The sequence below is a fragment of the Notothenia rossii genome, assembly GCF_949606895.1.
Source record: "Notothenia rossii genome assembly, chromosome: 9".
Lineage (NCBI taxonomy): Eukaryota > Metazoa > Chordata > Actinopteri > Perciformes > Nototheniidae > Notothenia > Notothenia rossii.
In genome coordinates, this window is record NC_136907.1 from 57,220,539 (window position 1) to 57,244,204 (window position 23,666).

The following is a 23,666-nucleotide window of genomic DNA, read 5'->3' on the forward strand; positions in this document are numbered from 1 at the left end:
AGCATGCCGTCTTTTCTGATATTTTCAACATACTATACGAATTTTTTCTGATGTTTTTACACAATATCATTTATTATTTTTGTATTCAACACACAACTTTTTCATCTTCTTCAGCATACTACACTTTTACTTTGTTGACATATTATACCATGACTTTTTGATAGACATTATACAATAATTATTTTTGATTTACTATATTTTTCAACATACTGAGTTTTCCGTGCCATACTATACAATTATTTATATTAACATACTTACTTTTTTTCCGCATATTATTGTGGGACGTTCGAAAATTAGATGGTTCATCTCAAAGGGGCTATCCTTAAATAAAGCTTAAATATTATACTGTGACTATAAGTAACATACTATACTATGTCTTTTTTGACATGGTTGTTTTTCAAAAGTAATGAAATGCATCTGGGTTTTGAGAAAAAGACAAAATAGAAGTCCATGTAACGTGTTTCACACTTTATTTATAGAAAAGCACTGAGATTCCAACACAAATCAATATAAAATGGTAGTAGCGTTACATAAATAGTAATAAATTCTCGCTTTATAGACAGTAGCTCAAGAAGTGGCGCAAAAAAATTACAAAAAAAACAAACAAGTGTTGATGATAAACTATCATACTTCTGTGGCAACAAATACTGGAAATACCTTTTCATAATCAGTAGCACAAAGAGGCAAGAAACACTTTTCCATATTCCCTTAAATTAGAAATAATCCAAAACAAAACAAACTGGGAAACAGTGGGTGAACTAGATTAATAACAGCTAAAGAAAAGAAAGAAAGAAAGAAGGAAAGAAAGAATAAGAACTGGCAGACAAAGTTAACAAAGACTGAAAAACACAGATCAAGTCAGAGGGAAGGACTTATTTGCAGTAATGCTGTCAGTAAATGTATCACAAAGCAGCTGGATGGAACTTTAAAGTTAAGAAAGTAGTAATAATATCCCTCTGATTTAAGAAGATAACCGTCTCATGCTAATGTAGTAACAAGAACATTAAATCAACCTTTTTGTATCCTCATCTATATAACATTTGCAACAGCAGAAGATGGAAACCCACTAACTTGAGTAAATTTTTGACTCAACAGGATAAAAAAAGGAAGTGGTTACCCTGAACGCTGCTCACTGACCATGCATTGCTCCACCCTGTGAGAGGGGGTAAGGAGATGAACAAGTGAAGATGAAATAACAAAATAACTATAGCAATGAGAAAGAAGTCGTGAAAGAAAAAAAAGAAAAACACAAGGTCATCCACAGGCCGTCTTCTTTGTTCAAACAATTGCCGTTTCTGACTCTGACATTTGTGTGTTGTTCCGTCTCACTGCGGCGCCGCCACACGACACCTCCGAGAAGACACTAAAGGCATGAGTCCTGATTAAATAAAACCAACAAAGAAGTAAAGCAAAAATAAACTTTGTACATTGATCCGTCACAAAAGGCATTATTCCACCTTTGTCTTTTTTCCCCTCTCTTTATGTTGCAGCGTATGCAGGCCGGCTACTGCGCATTGTCCAAACACAAGCATGCTGAGTCTTGTCTTAGTCTGTCCCCCCTCTCTTTAATAGTGGTTCAGTCCACTGAGTCTCTTCTTTCACACGTTTTAAGTTTGGAGGGGGGGCATCTTTAAGAGGTGACAAGACCTTCAAAGTGGTTCTGCATAGTCAGGTTTAGAACGTATCTTTACAAATGAATGCCTTCCTCATTATCCTCAACGCTTCCTTTTGGAAAACAGACTTTTTTTTTTGTCTTTGCAAATCAAAGAAAATGACAAATAATAATAGTTATTATAGCAAAACTGAAAGAAATGTACACAGGAGCACCTGAGAAATGCCTTTAAGTGTTTGCTCTTACAAAAAATGCTGTCAAATTCCCAGTCCAAACAATTCAAGTAAACCCCTGCTAAAACTAAAAAACATAAAAGTAAAAACAAACACGTAACATACTTATCATAAATAATTATAACTTTACAATTTTCTGAATTGACACTTTAATATTTACAATATCTTAAATGCTTAATGCTACTACTTTTTTGTTTTGTTTCTTTAAGTGATGTCCCTGAGAACTGAGTTTAGCCTCTCATACGCGTTCTTTTGCTCAGTTTTCCTTTTTTTGTTTCATTCTTCTTTCTTCAGATCGAAAGGCCCAGAGTTGTGACTGACTACGAGGGTAGTGGGTGAAGGTAGCTCTCATGGAATGTAAAAAGCAGACAAGAAAATGTTCCCCTATTCTCCTGCCATCAACAGGCTGAACAACTAGCTGTGTGTGTGTGTGTGTGTGTGTGTGTGTGTGTGTGTGTGTGTGTGTGTGTGTGTGTGTGTGTGTGTGTGTGTGTGTGTGTGTGTGTGTGTGTGTGTGTGTGTGTGTGTGTGTGTGTGTGTGTGTGTGTGTTATATGCAGTCAAACAAAGTGACCAAACAATCAATAAATAAATGCTGAAGCAGGCAGGAACATACTGAAGAGGTATTTGTGTGAAGTGCTTATAAGATGACATTTTCTCCGACCATTAAAGATTCAAACTCTTGCCGTTCTGTATACTGCCATTAACACTTTGCCACTGGGTAAGAAACAGGAGTGTGGGCATCGAATCATTCAGATTTTTTTTTTGCACTGTGTATCTATGTCTCTTTGACAGTTCAGAAAAACTAAATCCAGTAGCATTTACAAGTTAATGGCTTTAGCAAGTTTAGACCCTTTTACATAACAAAACCAGGGAACTGACGGAATTAAATAGAACTTCAGGATCAACCAAAATCGGCATAGTTTGCTTTAGCCATGATGGAACCAGTGTGATTACTGTGTTTTTTGATGTTTTAGATATATCATTTTTTAAATGTATTTAGTAAGCCCAAACAATAATAAAACCAAAATGAACAGATGTTTTAGCCAAGTGGGGGCATTAGAACAAGCGAGCACAACATTATCACCTAACCAAGTTACTCATACGTTAGCAAACAGTTGCTAATGTACTGTTATGCACACTGAGCAGCGATTGAGCGACGTTGGTGTTCGTTTGGATTCATGTTCAGGTGACTGAACCTAATAGTCACTCTCATTTGAGCTCAGTTTTGGTCTCCACCAGCTAGCATGTGTTTGGTATAAGATAGCATTTATGCTAACAACCCGCTGCTGTTGGACACAAGGACGATGTCCCAGCGAGACCAAACATTTAGCTACATGACTACAAGCTAAGGCAAAGGCAAAATAGAAACAAGTAATAATTCTCTGTGGGGTTGTTACTAGAAGCCCATTTTTTTATTACACGGTTGATCTATTTTCACATGACAATATTAATTAGTGCAGAAGTGGTATAAGCCTAATTCTATTTTACATTTTATAAAAAAATATTTTTCTCTAGATACAATTGTTATTATCTGTCCACAATGGTTGAATGGTTTAGCACTGAATCGCTCTAACCTAATTTTAGATAAGTATATTTTTCAAGGATTTCTTTTAATTTCCATTCCATTTATTCTGTCAGTTTGAGAGAAATTACGGAAAACTACTGAGAGGAAATGTTTTGAAACTTGGTGAAAGGAAAGATCCCATTAGCTCCTGGAGGGGTTCCCAATCTTGGGTTGATACAAGCATTACTTCTCATTAATCGGAGGTCTGCACTCTCCGAGTTCCCATTTATTTTAAGATAATAATGGCTATTATATTTTAATAGTGCTTGTTTGACTAACCAGGAATGGGAAGCACCGCACAGGTCAGGCCAAGAACCCAAGAGCATTGGTAAAAAGTACTTTATGGAATGTCGGGGCTTTAGGGGTTGGAAGTAAAAGATCAAACGTTGGAACCAGATTTCCGCTCTTAGTCATGCTCTAGGTTCATGAAAAAAGTCCAGGAAACAACTCTTAAAAGGTTCCTGAGTTCCCGGAAAATGTTTATGAGACGGAAAAGGGGATTTTGGCTTTGGTTAAGTCACTAAAATCAATAAGGTCCAAGCATGTTCCAAAGCTTTCTAACAGAATAGATATGGTCAAATAAACGCTGCAAGCTGATGAGAATGATGCGCAGACTTGACTTATCTTTCTCATTGATGTAAAGGTGGCCTTTTGGGTCTTCTAGGTTTAAAGGTTTTGGCCACAAATAGCTGTACAGCAGTGCAGTGGTGCCTCTAAAGATTGGAATTTGAACCCATTGTTTGTCACAGTTGTGTATTATCACTGTCTATAAGCCTATAGGATGACATATATCTGTATATATATGTGCACGTGGAGCCTCAACTACTCTACCTTAGCTAGAACAGCCTGAATAATGTAACTTTCAGGCTTCTGGATTTGAAACATGCACTCTGGTAAGTAACATGGTTGCTCCTCACACATGTAGCTCTGTTTTCTACCCTTTCTACTCCAACATGCCCTGAAGGAAATGGGCCATTTCTGATAGAGAAGTTAAAGCTGGCAAATAATACAGCCGAGGTATGAGAGTAACACCAAGTGTATTTTTTTTGACCTCAGTATGTTTTCTTTTCTGTTTTGAAATTACTTTCAAAAGTTCCTTCCACTTTGAAAACCACTTCCTCTTCTTTTTCTCCTTGAACCCAGCTGAAAGCATCGTCTGGCTCAAAGTAAGAACCCTATCCAACTAAATCTTTTGGTTTTTGATATCTTCATGTGCCACGGAAAAACTAAAGTTTTCTTTTCACAATCTTTTTAGTTTTTCATACTAAATTTAACATTAGTTGCAGGGGGGGAAAACGCTTTGTTTTTATTTGTTGTTTCTCTGACATTTCAAGTCATTTTCTCCCTTTTTGCACTCTCAATGAAGTAGAGAGTGCAAACACTTTCTGGTTCACATTCAAGAAACAAAACAACAAAACAGGACAAAAACGTAAGACTTAGTCAACAAATGGCTCAACTCAAGAAGTAAAAACACATGGAATTAAAAAAACCTTAAATAGAAAAAAATAAGTTTAACTACTTCTCAAGGAGTGGGGGGGGGGGGGGGGTCAAAGATCAGCCGAAGCGCTCCCTGACCAACATCATCAGTTTCTTCTTGCCCTTGTAGATCTGTTTCAGGTTGTCTATGAACTGGGCTAACTGGATGTGTCCGTCCTGTGCCAGCAGGAAAGTCACCCGTGCTTTGCTCAGGAACTCTATGAACTCTCCGTAGTGCCGCGGGCTGATGTGCGTCAGTCGAGAGTGCGTGGTGTTGATGTACGCCGAGATTGTGGCGTCTAGGAGCTGCCGCAATGGCGCTTTGTCCGTTGACATTAGCTTCCCAGAGTTCCTTCTCCCGGGAATGCCGGCGAGGCCCGGTGCGGTCATGGTGCACCGCCGCAGGATGTCGGACAGCACCGTGGCGCAGTGCACGCTCTTTACCACCAGGGGGATGATGGCGGCGAGTTCGTTTTTACCCAGGGAGTGGCTGAGCGCGCAAGCCCAGAGCACGTCGTTAATGGCTGGGTGCGTGTCCTGGTTGTAGGCTAGGTTGAGGTGGGTCATGGCGAGGGAGGCCAGCTTGAAGGACCGCAAAGGGTACCCCCGGTGCTCCATGTACCTCGCGATGGTGAACAGCTGGGAGTAGGTCATTCCCGTGGACGCCGCGTCGATCACGATCTGGTAGGCCGTCTCGAAGGCGATGTGGTCCTTCTCGCAGAGCGTCAGGGCGGACAGGGCACAGTTCTGGGGGTCTTTCATGGCGCACTGCAGGGCGAGGGTCCTGGCACAGCTGGCCAGCTCCTCGCGCTGGGGGTAGTCCAGGCTGAGGCGCAGGATGGTGTTGTGGGACATGACGGTGGCCGCCACGATGCTGGTGGCCTCGGTCGGCGTGAAGAGAGTGTACCAGCTCTGGAGGATGCTCACTAACGCCCGCAGACCTGAGGAGGAGAGGGGGTCCAGATTAAACATTTGTTGTTGTAAAGATTATACGATACTGGTTTGATTTAGTACTTTTAAGAGCTATTTGAAGTTTATTTCCCAATGGCTCAGTCATTAGGGGCTTGGACTGGGAGCTGTAGGGTCGACGGTTCAAGTTCTCGACCAGACCTAAATATGGAGTGTGGACTGCTACTTGGAGAGGTCCCAGTTCACCTCCTGCCCTGCCGTGGTGCCCTTGAGCAAGGCACTGGAAACCCCCCTTCCCCCCTCACTCCCATTGCTCCCCGGGCGCTGTACAATAGCTGCCCACTGCTCCTAGAACTAGACTCCTGGTACTAGGATGGGTTAAATGCAGAGAACACATTTTGCTGTGTGCTGTGCATGTGTGACCATTAAAGAGGGTTTCATCCCTCCGATTCTATTTCATTCTATTAAAAAAAAAAAGAAGTATTTTTGAATTCAAGTGCCAGTGTGTGTGTAGTAGAGGCATCACTTACCGACTTCAGTAGCACAGGTTACTAGCCATCGAACCATCTCTCTCCTTCTCCAGTTCAGTGTGGACAGAGTCATCCTCATCACCTGCGAGGCAAACATGAAGAACGTTATGTATTTTCAGCTACTTTGTACAGAGGGACAAAAGCATCTATTAAACACATATTAATAAATCCAGTTATTTCCCTCGAATTCATTGAGTTTTTGACAAAACACCTCAAAATATATTTATAATTAAATAATAGTACAACACCACATGTCTTCAGTGATGATAGATGGATCCAAAAAAGTGTTAGGATTACACAGGTGTCTAAATGTGACCCTTCCATTTTCTTTATTACCAGTGTTGCTGTTAGGACTTCAGCTGATACAGTTAAATGCCAGGAGGAGGAGGAAGAGGCGGTTGAAGCCACAGCTATGCCGCAGCCTTGATGATCTGAAGCTTTCTTTTTTCCTATGTTTACCGTAAAACCCAAAAGGCTTAATTATGTGGTTTCTTCTCATCAACAATGGAGAGGCGCTGTGTGATGTTTTTTCTGCTAATTTGTAGTGAGACTGAGGAGGCCTGCACAAATTACAAGTTCAAGGAAGCCGTAGCATGTTTCAACGAGTGACCAAATGATTTATGAAAACCGCTGACTCGCCCTCAAACACTTGCGCTCCACACACACACACACACACACACACACACACACACACACACACACACACACACACACACACACACACACACACACACACACACACACACACACACACACACACACACACACACACACACACACACACACACACACACACACACACACACACACACACACACACACACACACACACACACACACACACACACACACACACACACACACACACACACACACACACACACACACACACACACACACACACACACACACACACACACACACACACACACACAGTACCTGAAGGCCTAGCTCCAGTGCCACGTTGAGCAGAGTTATATCGGGCGGGTTGTCTGCGGGGGTGGCGATTTTAAAGGCATCCTGGGCCAGTTTGAAGATTAAGGAAGAGGAGTGGATGTTCTTTTGGATCGCCTCCAGCACCGTGCGCAACCTCAACATGTCACCTGCGGGGAAATAAAAAGGTTATTAACAGCCACAGTGTTTGAGAGACACCTGACGGGGACATCTCTCCACTGAGACCACAGCTATGGGTGAAGTGATGAGTACCTTTAGCAGCAGTGAGCATGGTGGAGGCCAGCTCACACTGCTGGGACTCCAGGTGACCCAGAGTGAACCAGCGCGGGTATCTACTGGGAACGATGGAGATGCCGTGGTGAGGGTGCCCCCCGTCCCCGGAGCCTGCGGAGGACTCCAGCACCGGCAGCCTGATGGAAACACACAACATTAGGTATTTTTAGTTCAAATTAAACATCTAGGATGGATTTCAGCATTAGAATTTGAAAAACACCCATGTGTAATCTAGTTTATAGATTAAATACATTTACTTATGACCACTACATTCAATGCAGATAAAACAATACACCATCAAAAACACACAGATATACAATGGTGCAAAAGGGCAGGTAGCAGCAAAGAAGTCATATAAATAATAAAAGAGCACATGATATAAAATAATCATGTGCTCAGATGCAGTCATTTTGTATTTGATGCCTGAAAGACTTCTTGTGTATTAGATATATAAATATATATTGATGTATGTTCTACCTTAAAGGTGGCATTTTAACGTACAATAATAAAAGGTGTAGTGCTTTAAATAAAAATGCAGATAGTTGGACATACGTTTGGTCCATCACCACAAATGATTGACAGCACACTAAGCCATAATGAATGAAGTCTGTTTTAGAGCCGTGCTGATAAGTTGATTGGCAGAAAGGAAATATCCAACTACCGTATTTTAATCATTGATTGAAGTATTTCTTAAGCAGAAATTGCCTTTCATAGATCAAACCAATTGATACATCTAGAAAATGATCAGCAAATTAATGCATAATGACACATCCGTATAATGCACTCATAATCCCTTGCTACAGGCTCGAAAATGACCAAAAAGCTGAATCATCTCTGCTCTTAAACAACTTAAATAAAGCGGAATATCTCAACAGGTTTCAGGCTGTGTTTAAACTCCTTTGGACCTCATGAACTCAATATCCTATATAATTCGGTTTGACATTGGCTGAAATTATTCATGGTGTTGGGAAACTGACCTCATGGCGCGCAGAGCCACCTTGTATGCCATGTCTGCGTCGTGTGGCAGCAGGGCGGTGAAGAGGTACTTAGCAAAGGTGTGCATGGGAACACTCTCCCTGTGGATGACCTCACCTAGACCGCTGAACGGACCAGCTGGATCAAGAGAAAGAATGAATTATGTTTAGTTTAGCTTCTCAACAATGGTGAAAGACCAGGTGGCACACAAAGATGTCATACCTTCTAGTAGCTGGACGGACTGTTTCCGAAGAGTCTGAACCAGGAGGTCGTCTAGCTCGAGTTCTTGAAGTTTCAAGACAATCTGCTCCTCGTTACGACACACCTAACATATCAATTCAAGATTTAAGTTTCAAGGCTTTATTGCTACAGTGTAGATATGGCAATGACACACTTAAGTCACAGGATATATAGGACATAAAACAAATAAAACAATAGAATAGAGATAAAACATAGTCACAAATTGCATTTTATTCACTGTGATCAGACAGTAAATGTTCAATTTAAAAATGATGGAAAATGGGCCCAAATGCTCCCTTGAAACATAAATAAAACCTCTGGGAGAGATGCAAAGAGATTGATATTTTCAGAATTCAAGGATGTAGAGTTCAGATTTGTGATTTATAACTGTTAAGCGGGAGGAACCAGTGCAGAGAGGGGATTTTGAGTTTGTGGTATTAAAGCACCAGCAGGGTTCTTTAATACCACTGACTCTCACATCTGTGTGTATCTACAGTCACAGTGAATATGTGATTTAATTTCACTATCAAGAATTCCTTTACGAAATGCGAGTGCTTACATTTTGCAACCCCTATGTGTGTCTTCTTTTCCATGTTTTTCAAAGCACTTTGCCTTGCTGTTAAAATTGTTACACAAATAAACTGACCTTGTCTAAAACATTCATATTTCTGCTGATTGCACCTGACATTAAGAGCCATTTTTGCACTCCAAATCAGATTTACATAAAACAACTTAATAGCGACAACATGACCTTTTCTCCCTTTTTTTGCATAGCAAATGCTTCACACAGATGTTCAATGAAAGTGTTTTTCTAACGTTGTCTACATCATGCAAATTCAAACAGCTTGTTTTAATATGCAACAAACCATTTATGTTTTCTTACATGAGGAGGTACAGTCTGTTTTTGGATTAGGTTAAAATGTATATTGTGTATTTTCAGGATTACTGTACCTTATCCTGAGCGTAGAGACCCTCGGGCATTATCCTCTGCTGGCCCATGCCCATCAGAGCTACCTCTAAGGCCAAAGTCAGGTAGGACTCCCCTCCATCAGAGCTGCCCCACACGGGAACATGGTTGTAGACCGGAGGCCTGAGGTCACCATCTGAGAGGAAGGAAGATAGAAAGAAAGAAAGGTATTTAGTTAACAAAAGGAGATGTGTTTAAATATCAAGATAAATACTAGTGTTATTACAATGAACTGATTGTGTTTCAAGATGAGCCTACTGCTCTCTCAATCTCATACCCAAAAGATCACAACAAAGATAATAGTTCCTGTACTTGAGTGACAGTCATCATTTCTGGAAAGAGACCTTGCTCTACAGTTTTTCAAATGGTTTGTGTTGCTCAAAGTTCCCCAAAATAAATATATGAAAGCCATATAATTCCAATATATTGAAGAAAAGGCACACATCTCTAGTGTTATGTTTACGAAAGACTCAAATGTTGATTTATTGATTAAAAAAAAACAATGGGAAAGAGGGAAAATATGTATTTTTGAATTTGGGCTGAACCTCCCATTACATTTTCAGAGAAAATTATGCTTGGTATGACCGGTGTATATATAGCTATAACGCTTTCTTTACATATGAACACAGTATCCATGTTGAACAGATCACCAATTTACAGTAAATGGACACTAACCCTACAGCAATGCTTGGCTGCTCTAAGTGAGAACAGATGCCACGAGAGTCTCAGCTGTTGATTGGTGCCCATTTGTTCTCTCTGTCTCCCCCACCCCATAATTCTGTTTAAATCCCCTGTGAGCAATAGATCCCCCTCAATCCAGCTTATTCCACGAATGTGTGTGCAAGTGCGTGTGTCAGTGAAGAAATCCAGGGAAAAGTGGAAACTGATTTTACAGGCTTAACCCCAGCGCTATCAGTTTTTGTTGTTTTGTATGTGGGCTGACGTGTGATTGGTTGATTTGAACTGATCAGAGAGTGAAGTGCATTTTCATTGGTCGACACATAGTCGTGTGGCCCAGCCTCTTTTAACAGATGTTCCCAGCTGTCTTCCAGAGGGAAATAAAGCATGGTGACCGGGCTAAGCCAACACTCAGAAAATAGCCATATACATTCTAAAATTCCCAAAACAACATAAGACAATCATTCACTCTATCCCCACAACGCACACACATTCACACACACACACTTGCACCAATGAGTGTGCCAGCATTGTTTGGGTTGACAATAGTTCCCTGTAGCCTGCTAACAATGGGAAAACCCAACCCCTATTCTGCTCTGTTGCATAGCCACTGGTGAAAAAAGGGTGGGAAATGCAAATGGTGATAGATCCTATACATACCCCCCACACACACACACACACACACACACACACACACACACACACACACACACACACACACACACACACACACACACACACACACACACACACACACACACACACACACACACACACACACACACACACACACACACACACACACACACACACACACACACACACACACACACACACACACACACACAACAGGAGTGTGGTCTAAATGATCAGGGTGTTTCAGCACGATCCATTCATGCTCTGCTGGTTTATGGCCTGTCTGCAGCACAATAGCGCCCGCTCCTGATATAAGAACATGGAGTCTGTTGTCTAATGAGTCACTGCTGGTGTACCCGCTCACCTCTGGATTACACCGCATCAGCTGGTGAAGTGGTGAGGAATTATACCCTGTGTTTTGGCAAATTAAGCTCTTTGACCTATGTATTGTGAGGGAGGTCGAGTATGTGTTTGGCTGAAGTACATGTACATGGCTTTCGCTTAGTGGACAGCAGGTTACCATACTAATGGCAGTACAAAAGTGGACATTCAGAGAGGGAATGATTCTGATCTTACTGTGTGCATTAAGGTGGCTATAACTAACAATACTTGGAACATAAAAGGTAATTTGACATGTCTGAATTATATTGAAACCTTTACATCTGGCTGTGTCTACCTTTAATTTCCTGTCTCTAGAAATGGTTAGGTTGCTGCAGCTCTGACTAGCACTCAATACTAATGGCTGCTCATAATGGAGGCGACGTGGGAGGTGAAGCTTATTCTCAGCTCACCAGGTCACCATGGTAAAAATCCCTGTTAAAATGGCTCTTTCAATGTGAAATAAAATATGAACCTAAAGACACACTAAAGATGTATGCACGAGCCTTAAATTATAAAAAGCCTTCTCATAATCTTCTATTAAGATCCGAAGCACATTAGAAAACAACACATCTCAGTTTGACAGACTTATTTTGTGTTTCTGGAATTTAAATGTTCTAAGAAATAAGAATAGAAAAATATAAATAAGAAAACCTAAGCCAATCAATAATAATATAAAGTACAACATTTTTATTTGTTTTGAATAGTTAGAATTCTTGAGCTCACTGAGCATTCAGAAAGTATTAGCGTTTGTCTTTTTATGTAATCAATATTTTATCAGTAGATAATATTTTCAAATATTAAAACTCCAATCTTATTCACACTTTACTTTTACGTTTTCATGCCATCATTTGACACACAGCCCACTGGAGTAGATCCTGACATTTGCATCCCTTATGAATTGAATTGATATCATTTAATAATTTAATTTATATATATTTAATTTATATACATTTAATAAAAATGTAATGGAATATTGAGTTACCGAAAGACCTAAACATGTCCGCCTTTTTCCCTTTTATTATGTTGAATCGAACCGTAGGACGATTCTCTGAGTTGTTATGATTTGCAATAACAAATCCTATAGAGAGAACTATTTCAAAAGTAGAAACCATTTCTTGTTTTCCTACCTCCCGTATCCATGGTGCTGTCGTCGTCCACACGGCAGGTTTCGGTGAGGGTGACGAACAGACAGCCAATCGGGTCTAAGGGATGACCCACCCAGCCCTCCAGGTTGGTGGTGGAGGTCACGCCCCTCTGGAGGAGATCTGAGAGTGGAGGATAAATGTTAAAAAAACATTAAACTAACTCCGGAAAACAAACAACAGCATATATTTAAATACAAATGTGTTTGTGGCGTACCTTTCTTTTGGTGTTTGTAGATGTCCATCTGTCTGTGCTGCTGTAGGCGGAGTGTGTTGATGATGGCGACGGCCAATCGTAATGCCTCCCTGGAGTAGCCGTGGGAACGCAGGGCGTCGACGCGAGCGCAAGCCGTCGGGACGTGGTCTGTGTGTGAGATGAAGGAGAGTCAGCACAGCTTTACACACACACGAACAGAGTCACACACACACGAACAGAGTGACAGACACACGAACAGAGTGACACACACACACACACACACACACAGAGTGACACACACACACACACACACACACAGAGTGACACACACACACACACACACACACACACACAGAGTGACACACACACACACACACACACAGAGTGACACACACACACACACACACACACACAAACACACACACACACACACACAAACAGAGTGACACACACACACAAACAGAGTGACACACACACACACACACACACACACACACACACACACACACACACACACACACACACACACACACACACACACACACACACACACACACACACACACACACACACACACACACACACACACACACACACACACACACACACACACACACACACACACACACACACACACACACACACACACACACACACACACACACAAACACACACACACAAACACACACACACCAGAGTGTGTCTGATAGCTGGCTTAAGTTGCAGAATCCGACAGATCTTAGCTGGAAGCTGCTTACTGCAGATACTGGCCTTAATATCAGCAGAATGTGTGTGTGTGTGTGTGTGTGTGTGTGTGTGGGTGTGGGTGTGGGTGTGTGTGTGGGTGTGGTTGCTCACCGAGCCACAACGGCAGGCCCTGGGGGTTGAACAGCAGGCTCTCCCCCTCCCTCTGGTAGGATGGAGACATGTAGTGGTCGCTGCTGATGATCCTCTGGAGGTGGCTGTCCTGCCAGTGGAGGTCACACGCCTCCACGGCCCGGCTGAACACCGACCTCCTCGGCCTGGTCAGAGAATCTGGGAAAAACAGCACACACACAGGGTCAGTAAAAGCGCCATGTGGTCCATCATATCTGTCCAGGCAGTGTATTCATATTTTGATTACAGAGTAGAATGTGTGTTTGTGCTGACCCTGTGCCAGGCTGCTCTGCGGCAGAGCGTTGGTAATGTTTGGAAGCTCGCTGCCGTAGTTGCCATCCTCCAGCGGGCAGATGTCCATGTCGCCCCATTTCTTCAGCTGCTTCAGCCAGCCGGTCTTCTCCTCGCTCTTACAGTGGGGGTTAAGCACCACACACACCCACAATGCACCTGGGGGGTTAGAGAGGCAGTCAGAGGTTAGGAAGGAAGGTTTTGTAGTACTGTCTAATATTGGACCAGGGAAGTGTCCAAGCTGGCGGAATTCTACTAATACTAAAAAAAACGCTTTTCCTTAATGTTCCTCAAAACTTACAAACATTATGAAGCTTTTTTCTTTTTATGAAAGTAATCAATTTGCCATTACAATTCCTTGATCACAATAGAAACCTCAATGCTGTCACTCCTGACCAACTGATTCCAGTTTTTAAATGTAAGGATAAACGGTTCATTCTTTCTTCATACTAGTTTTTTGCGGTTATAAGACTGAGTCCATACAATAATCTGTATATTTTTGTGGTTTTAAAAAAAAACAAGATTGTACAAGATTGTGTACTATTATTATTTGAAATGAATAAATAAACAAATTAAAAGCATATAGGCATTTTTACTATTTTTCGATATCTCATTGACAAACAATGTATCTATTAATTCAGAAAGCTCGCCAAAGCTAAATCAGAAGCCTTGTGAAATGCAAATAATAAGGCAAAAAACTCAAATAAGTGGTTTTAAAATATTAATTTAGTCATGTTATTATGCCTGAAAAGCTGAAGAATGTGCTGCTTTTTGTTTCTCCCATTGACTCTGCCATGGCCGTTTATTAAAGCTAGAGTCAAAAGCTTGCTGGCCTTCTTCATTAACTTCACTACACTTTAAGTACCTGCTCTCCATACACAGGCCTGGAGCGGGGTCAACTGTCAGATGTCTGCATCTCTGAGGAAAAATTATCAGGCGGCAAACCCTGAGTGTCTGGCTGTTATTTCTGTCTGTGTCATGATCTCCCTCGCTCACCCAGGAAGTGTTCTCATTGACCTCCTAAATGCTGGGATTGATTGCAGAAAAGCTGAGCAGCCCTATTGATCGGCAGCCTTTATTATTCAGTCTGTGAGAGGAGCGAGAGGAGAGCAGGAGGAGAAGCTGCTGACTGGAGGACCTAATAGCTCACTGACTGGATGAACAAGGTGACTGTCCATTTGTCTGAGTACCTGACAGGCCGGACACTTCTGTGGGCCTGGCTGTCTGACCAGCAACATAGCTGAGTGGCCAACTCGTAAACAAACTGGGAAAGCACACTAAGTAGAGTCTAGATCTCTGGTGTGTCCACCTCCTTTATTACATTTAGCTGATGCTTTTACCCAAGCAACTGTTAAGCATTTAAACATGAAGATGCAAACAAAAGAAACTGTTGGTGAGAATATCCTTGTCCAAATGACGGGCCAAACTTGGACTTTCTGACCCCATACACGATTCCCTTGCAGGTAAGATTGTAACAAAGCAAACAAAAACATGGATTTATTTATCCCATGTTGTGCCTAACATAAGTGGATCTGAGCATATCAAGTTTGAAATGAATCAGAAGGTTTTAAATTATATCACATTATCTATGGAGTTTAGTATTAATCAACAAAAAATGTTAATGTGGCGTGTAACAGACTAGGTACCATGTATTAGTTATGGTTAGATTAGTACCCCTAGTAAGGGGTATTTGCTCTTGATTTTGTCTTATGATTGTTCTTGTATTTTATGTGTTTGTAAATTAAATTAATTGAGTAGGTAAAGTCTGTTTTTAGCCTATTGATAGCTGGAAATGCCTTTTGCTACTGAGGAGTAAGAGAAAATTGAGGCTGATGGGTTCATCCGTTTTTGACATTAGCTGTGGACAGACACACACTGGTGAAGATAATAACACATTTTTACAATGTGTTTTCTTTCTGACATTTTTCTACGACTGTTCTTACCAAGTTCATCCCATAGCTGCCGACACTTGTCTGTCATGCCCGTGCCTTGCTGTCTCCATAGCGACAATCGAGGGTCTGCCATAAACTGTTCCGTTATGAGCGTCAGCATTCGGGCTCCGTTGGAGTCTCGCATTCGTAGCATCTCTCTCACCTGTAAAGACCCGGAAAGAGAAATATGTCTGTTTAGCACTGAACTGGAGTCAGTGTGATATGCTTGTAAACAGCCAGAAAAGGATAGCTAACAAAAAGACCCTTTAAATATTGTATATGGTATTGGCTTGCATCTACTTATTTGACTTCAGAGTGAATTGAACATATAAAGCATTATGTCTCGACAGTCCCATCATAGAGGGTCTTTTAGGGTCAACATGAGGTTACACTCCAGATATTATAAACCCCTGTGAATACCACTTAGACATAGATCTTGAGCACTTTCTTATTCTGAGTAAAGTGAGCTTGTTGGACTCAGACAAAGACTAAGAAAAGGACATTTATGAATCCTCAATCAACTTGCAAAACCATATTCAAGACTTGTTAATGCCTTGAGTTTGAATATTACAGTTAAAGAGATCTTAAGATGTTCTTGTGCAATTCTCCCGGTGGGAAACCATACTTTTAAAAAGAGACGCGAAGTTGAATGGATGCCAAGGGAAGAGTGTCTCAATTTAAAAGTCTGTGAATCACTGCATTCTCTGAAAGAAGTGAATAAGTGGTGGGTTCAAGAGGAAGTAAGAAAGAAGTCAGAAGAAATTCTGAAAGAAGGATATAATATGATAGATTGATTTTAAACAACTTCATGAAATGACTTCATTATTTTAAAAGGGGCATTTAACTGATTTAGAGGAAGGTGAAGATATATTTTCATGTATATACGATACATTCATCGTTTTTCAATAGCCACTATGGAGTATGGGAAATGTAGAATTTAGCTAGAGCCATACTAGTGTCTACAAGTCAGGACATAGATTTTGACTACTGTCTTTTCTTAAGTCTCCTGTGAGTCCCCAAAGTTTTAACTAAGTCCAGTACTAAATCACGTAGAAGAAGTAAGAAATGTCAACAAGAAATCCTCAAGACAATATTCTTTAGAGTTAAACAATTATTTTACTCATTTGTGTCATGATTGATGATTTTGACAATAGTAATGAAATAAAAAGATCTATTGTGACAGAGACAGGAAGAGGCGGTGCTTACCTTCGCGAACATGGAGTTGAGTTGCTTCCCAGAGCCATAGTATCCTCCCTGTGACAGAAACTGTTTGACTTGCTCCCTGACTTGATCCTCATCCAGATGCCAGCAGTTGTCATCATCAATGCTGGCGCCTGCAGTCGGGTCCGGAGCGCCTGGAAATACACACACAAATTAAACTACAGGCACAAACAGTGACGCAACAACAGATCTTATAGCAGTCCAATCTAAAGTTGTTACTCGGATAATGTTCTCATACCAATTTGTTTTACATTGAAGTTGCAGTGCGCCTGTATTTGAGAAAAGCTGCTTCTTTTATGCTCATCATGCCCTAAGAAATATTTTAGGGCATATTTATTTTTCTTCAGTTCTGCACTGTGTGCCTGAGTTATACTTCGGGGAAATGCAGATATGCTCAGAAGGGGGAAGCTGCTTTGATCTAGCAGGAAGCGAGCTGAGGAAGGCCCAGAGATGTGTTTCCAACCGGCTAAGAGTACGCAACAGCAAACGGTAACATTATTCCCCCATCAAAGCAAGCCTCGCTCCTGGAACGACTGAACTTCAACCCCCATGATCCCCCTTGTCAAACAGAGACAGGAAACACGGCGTGGGGCTTCCTGGACAGGAGAGCTGGAGAATGTCAACATTTAGCGCGGAGGATGAAATAGAGACGCAGAAGTAAAGTTTTGTTTGGTGAAAGGATGTGTATGCTTTGTCATTTTCCCCGACGCGGGTCTGTTGAGGTTCTCCTGTTTTTCATCTCGGTAAATTTCCCGGTTCTTTCATCTTTCCTCTCCTTCCCGTGTCCCAGAGAGCCATTTCTCCCCGTCTCTTCATCTCAGTGTCCCTTTTCCTTTTCACACATCTATCTCTAACTTCTCCTGCATCCATTTCATCCTTGACCTCTTTTCCCCCCTGCTTTCTTCAATGCCACTGGAAGGAGGTAGTCACGGGAGAGGAGCAACTAAGAAATCAAACAAGTCATTTGAAGCCTGACTTGCTGCTTTCACGAAGAAATCAGGACTCTGACACATAATGTAGCATGTTTAAAGTCTTAAGCTTTTAAGTCTGGCCTGTTGCTGTGAAGATATCACTGCCGTGGGATGGACAGCACATCAACTTTTCAAACGTGGACTTGGTGGATAAAGTTGTCATGAGCTCAGTTTGCCACAATGTTTCCTCTCACCGTGGACCTGGTTGATCTCAGAGTTGGAGGAGAGGATCTCGTCTGCCAGTTTCTGAGCGGTGGGCAGCACCTCGGTGTGGTGCGCCGTGATCAAGTACTGCACCAGCTTCTGCAGCTGATCTCTGTTCATCTGGAACAACGTCTCTGAGATAGGCAACCGCAGCTTCACCTGTATCAGACACACACATGGAGATGTTGATGTATGAAGTTTCAACTAAAAACCTATTGTTATTTTAAGTTGGTCTATGACATTTTCAGAAGAGTAAGTAGCCCTCTCCTGCAGTATGTGACATTTGTGTGACTTTTTATTGAGTGTGTTCACATCAACAGCAAGTTTATGACCAGTTTTTTGGAATATTCTTATATGTGTGTACATGTAAACATCACTTATCCAGTGAATTAAAAAATATATATATGCACTCCAAAGTACCCCAAAAGAAACCTGATTCCGTTTCATGTATAAACCTGAGCCAAGGGCCGTATCACACAAGCATTTAAGATCTGGAGCGTTAAATAAACATAGGTTTGTCTTTTGGTAATAAAAGAGACGTTGTTGTCTCCCACTGTTCTGCGTGGTTGTCATGACAATAGTATAATAAAGGGATAAATATGAATAACCAAATGTATCTACGCTCAAAAACACAATATCCCAAATACAAATTGGAACCAGGATTAGCCTCATAAACAGGTTATTCATATCCTTGCAAATGCACTTGTAGACATATAGATATATTTTGTACATTACCTGTTCAGGCTTGCGAATCCTGTAAAGAGAGAGCGCCACCACATGGGCGCAGTAGAAAATGTCTCTGTTCCCGCAACCACAGGTGACGGAGGTGATCTTGCATCGGTCGAAGCTGATGGCCACCTTGTGGGTGACCTCTGGATCTGATGATGTGGCGGGTTCAGTTACTGTGCCACTGAGGTGAAACCCTGGGGAGGAAGAAGGAGAAGATGAGTGAGCTTCAACATTCAATCACAAAGAAAAGTCTTGTTGGATTCACATTTAATCATCCTGACTTTTTATAGTTGATAATGCAACAGGTAACTGCACAGTTAATGTTTAAGCTAAGTTTAAATGAGTTCCCATCGTTATGAATAATTATTTGCAAGAGCTCAAATGATGATCTCAACACGTATCATGTTCCTTGGTTTCCTAAAGTTAACATCAACGCTTCCCGTTTCCTTTATATTAGCTTCTACCCAGATCTTGTGAATGGACTACCAATAGAATAAGAAACAAAAGAGAAGGAGCATCTGTGGTAATCTGAGCCTCTTCAAACCTACAGAATGAACCTTTGGTACAGAACACACACATCTTAATGAGACATCTCCAGTAAGACACTGTGCCATCTGATACTCCCTCTACCTTTCTCTCCTATGTCTCTATGCATTTGTGTGTATGCAGTGAATGGGGGGTTGCTAGGGTGTGATCATTTCCTTCCTGCCCACACACTCATCCCCGAGGATTGAAGGATAGTAGCCTGGAGAGATGAACTCTGCTTTGCCTAGTTCATATTTAGGGCCTCCGGCGCAAACTGAGCTGACCACTGGCCGTTGGCAGCTGTTGGGCTGTTGTTGAGAGTCTGTGATCAACCATTGCTTGTACATTTAAATGGTACATCAGGCATTACTGGCTTCTGTTTGCCCTAATAAACCACACGTTGGCCTTTTGGCATGTTGAATTGGCTGGATAGACTATTGGCGCATTCAATTCCCTTACGCGTGATTATCTTGGCCATCCGCAGACCAACAGCTGTAGTTTTTGTAGTCGGAAGGGCACTTATGGCCTTTCAAAGGGTTTCCAAATTAAACTCACCAACAGGTCGTTTCAAGTTGCAGGAGAAAATAAATACTCAACTGTGGAGTACCCCATGGCTTTGACCTAGGGCCACAATGCTTTGCTGATGACACGAAACTTAATGATTCTGTAAAATTAGGAGCAATAGAGCAGAAGTCGGATGTCCTTAAAGACATTTAAGAACATCTTAACATTCAGATATCAAATAACTTCTTAAAGCTCAATGGAAAAATAAATCAGCTTGATCCTGTTTGTGTTATACTTATCAGCATTTGACACATTTTATAACCTGGCAGCCTCAATTAAGCCTAGTTCCAGAAATGTGGGGTCATTTATTCTTATCCTACCTTAATTTCCTAACATTTAAATAGTACAGTCCAGTATTTTGTTGGTTGATGCTAACCTGAAATAAAGTCACATTGAGTTTTAACTACATTAAATGAAGCAAACGATTCAAGCCCTTTCATTGCAATCTACTGCAGTGTGTTGTATTGCCAAGACACTAAAATAAATGGTGTGACAAGATAATAATAAAAAAAAAAGGTAAAATCATATTAAAGTGGAACAAAACAAATAGCATAAGTTAAAGAATGGTGAGGAAACGGAGAGTATTGAGGCTGAGATGGGGGAGAAATGAGAGAGGAGAACAGAGAATAGATGAGCGGAGAGTGCATCTGGTCTGTCCTGCCGTCTCACTGTGACAGGTCAATTATTTATGCAGTGAGGTGTGCATGTGTGTATGTGTACACATTGGATTACTGTATCTAACCAAACCATGGCAACCCGACTGCTGCTTTCAAGCCAGAAATGACAGAGGAGAAAGAGAGACATAGAGGAAGGACAGGCCATCTAACAGGGAAGCGATGATATGGTTATTCTGGGCTTGGGCTGAAAAAAAAAAAAAGTACATGTCTGTCTGATGCTAAAGATAACAAACACCAACATACACACACTAGTGTGGTATAGCAGCCCAGATACCCCCATAAAGACACTCACACACACCAACAGGCACACAAAGGTTGAGATCCTATCAACTGCAAACTGCTTTTACTATGATGAACGAAGAAAAATAAAGAGCAGCAGGAGTACAAGGGAGGGAACTGACCAGAACATGGAGGGTTATCCAGGGCTGATGGGTGGGTTTTTCACACACTGTTGAACTAAAATATATTCTGGAACCAGACCAAATATGTTACTTCTCACCAGCACAGTAGCCACCCACTATTTCCACCTAAATACCAGATTGCAAACATGAAAGTACCAAAACGGCATATAGCAGACACTTCAGAAAGACTGAGTTCAGACAAAAATAGCATTGCCTTGAAAAATGGAAGTGCCTATTTTGGTGTGGGTGTGCTGCTACGTGTACAACTTTGGGTGATACTTATTATCAAAACTGGAATTTCAGGATCATATGTATGGTATTTTTCACACTTTGCTGTCAACTATGCCAATGAGGAGGGCATCTGACTATGACATGAGATATGCATCTTCCAGACAGAAAATAAAACATCCAAAATGGTTGAAATCTCCCCCTCCCACTGAGTCAAATAGTCAACCAATCTTTGTGTCTAGCTGTGAGGGGTAATATCAGTAAAAATGTAAAAAAAAAAAAAAGACTTTCCATTCCTTCCCAATGTCTTCATAATGGATATACCTTTAGGAGGCAATTTTCACTAAACACAGCATGGTGTAAAATAGTCCAAATGTGATCTTCCAGAGCTGAAATCATCACAGCGGAGAGCACAGGATTAGGCAAAAATCGGGGGAGCGCAATTCTTAAATGCATCAGGGGAACATTTGAGAGCTACCTTCCCTCCAAGCTGTCTAAATAATGTTTCGCCAGTCATCATTCATCGCTACACTATTCTCCAGAAAAAGTTCTTATGTCAGATGATATTGGGTATAAAGCATTTCCCACAGCTGGGAATGCTGCTCTCTCTTTCTGTCTTGGCTTTGGACCTAGACCACCCCCCCTTCTCTCTCTCTGTCTGCGTCTGTTAGGTTAAAGCCTATTGTTACTCAGACCACAGGGATGAATGTGATGGTGACACCATTGCTCTTTTCACTTTCAATCAAGTCTAAAATGGCGCACACACAAAGTTCGTCTGTCTGGCACCCCTCCCCTTTTTCCTGTTTCACACACAAAATCTGCAACAAAGATGGGTTTCATTATCTGTAAGTTAGCTGTTTTTGGCATTCATGCCTCAGTTAAGTCGTTTCCCACACAAGATGGCCATTCCTAAAAGATTAGGTTAAACTCATGCAAGACTTAATGTCTGACTCATGAGACTAAGTATTTCTGGTATTTTAAACACGTTGAATGAATGAGCCAACATGTTTGATATATGTTGTGATATAGATGGAGACCTAGATAAGAACCTTGAGGTACTCCACAGATGAGTATATTTCAATCGATAATTCATATAGCCCAATATCACAAATTACACATTTGCCTCAGTGGTTTTGCAGATTATACAGCATATGCAACTTTCCATCCCTATTGATATGATATGGATGATAATATTTGATATTCCTTTCCATGAAATCTGTATCCGAAAGCTTAATACTCAATGTATTTTTTAAAAACTAAATCCATTCTTTTTCTTTTTCCACTCTCACATAAAGAGTGCTTCTGCCTGTGTGTATGTGTGTTTATGTAAAGGCTGAGGGAGACAGTGTGTCTTTAGCAGATGGGGATGCAATGGCACTTGATGAAAAAGACACTGCATCAGACAGTCTGCAAGCACACATACACACAGTGAAGAAACAACCTTTTCAGAGCCCATCTGCTTTTCTTCTTAATACCAGTGACGAAACGACACTAACTAGTCAGTGATATTCAAAGCAGATATCACTAATCTCTCTCTTTTCTGTCATACACTCACACACACTCTCCTTGCTGTTCTACTCCAGGCCATTGAACGCATTCGGCAAAACAGATGAATTTCAAACAAAGGTGAATTAGCGTGTGATGTATGTAAACTGGGAGTGTTGCCAAGCACAATGATCTGGTCTGATCCTTAGGGGAAATCACATGGCCATGTGTGTGTCAAGTCTTTTTGTCTGTTCTGATGCAGGTATGTAGGCTGGCCCTGAAAACCAACCCCCACACACATTATGTTGAAGAGATAGCAAATGTATATGTCATTTATGATTATTAACAATGGTACTTTCATTGTGTATGACACAAATTGAGAGATGCATTTAGAGCAATGTGCATAAAAACTCCCAGCTACAATCAATGAACCACATGCTTGCCTACCTCATAAAGAGAATTTAGCTTTTTCTCAAGGATTTGTTTTTATACTGTATAATTTTCATTTCAATACAAATAAATGAGAATGTGGGTAGGAATTGACAGCGTAAAATGTTTATTTATGGAGGCATCAACAAATAAAGTCAGTTGCATTGATGTGTGTGAAAAAACAGAAAAAGCAAGGAGACAATCAAAAGAGGAGAAAAGACGACTGGAGAGACCACCATTGTACATCTCTCTTTTGTAATTAGAGATGGACCCCCCTTGCTCAGATGTAAACACACACACCGCCCTCCCTCCCTGTTGAAGACCATCTGTCACTCGATGGCAACCCCGCCCACACAATCCAGTCGG

The 23,666-nt window shown here is 41.2% G+C and overlaps 1 protein-coding gene across 1 annotated transcript in view; it reads right to left on the reverse strand.

The window, feature by feature from the left end:
- Positions 1 to 453: 453 nt before the first annotated feature.
- Positions 454 to 23,666, reverse strand: part of zswim5 (zinc finger, SWIM-type containing 5) — a 66,277-nt gene continuing 43,064 nt past the window's right edge. The window contains exons 3-17 of the mRNA XM_079652085.1: positions 18,998 to 19,185; positions 18,253 to 18,421; positions 17,073 to 17,221; positions 15,879 to 16,029; positions 13,918 to 14,094; positions 13,627 to 13,803; positions 12,790 to 12,936; positions 12,558 to 12,695; positions 9,720 to 9,871; positions 8,751 to 8,853; positions 8,531 to 8,666; positions 7,533 to 7,690; positions 7,266 to 7,429; positions 6,327 to 6,408; positions 454 to 5,828 (exon numbers count right to left, since the gene is read on the reverse strand). Coding sequence (XP_079508211.1) covers positions 4,966 to 5,828; positions 6,327 to 6,408; positions 7,266 to 7,429; positions 7,533 to 7,690; positions 8,531 to 8,666; positions 8,751 to 8,853; positions 9,720 to 9,871; positions 12,558 to 12,695; positions 12,790 to 12,936; positions 13,627 to 13,803; positions 13,918 to 14,094; positions 15,879 to 16,029; positions 17,073 to 17,221; positions 18,253 to 18,421; positions 18,998 to 19,185 — 2,954 coding nt within the window. The 3' untranslated portion in view covers positions 454 to 4,965. The remainder of the gene's footprint in view (positions 5,829 to 6,326; positions 6,409 to 7,265; positions 7,430 to 7,532; positions 7,691 to 8,530; positions 8,667 to 8,750; positions 8,854 to 9,719; positions 9,872 to 12,557; positions 12,696 to 12,789; positions 12,937 to 13,626; positions 13,804 to 13,917; positions 14,095 to 15,878; positions 16,030 to 17,072; positions 17,222 to 18,252; positions 18,422 to 18,997; positions 19,186 to 23,666) is intronic.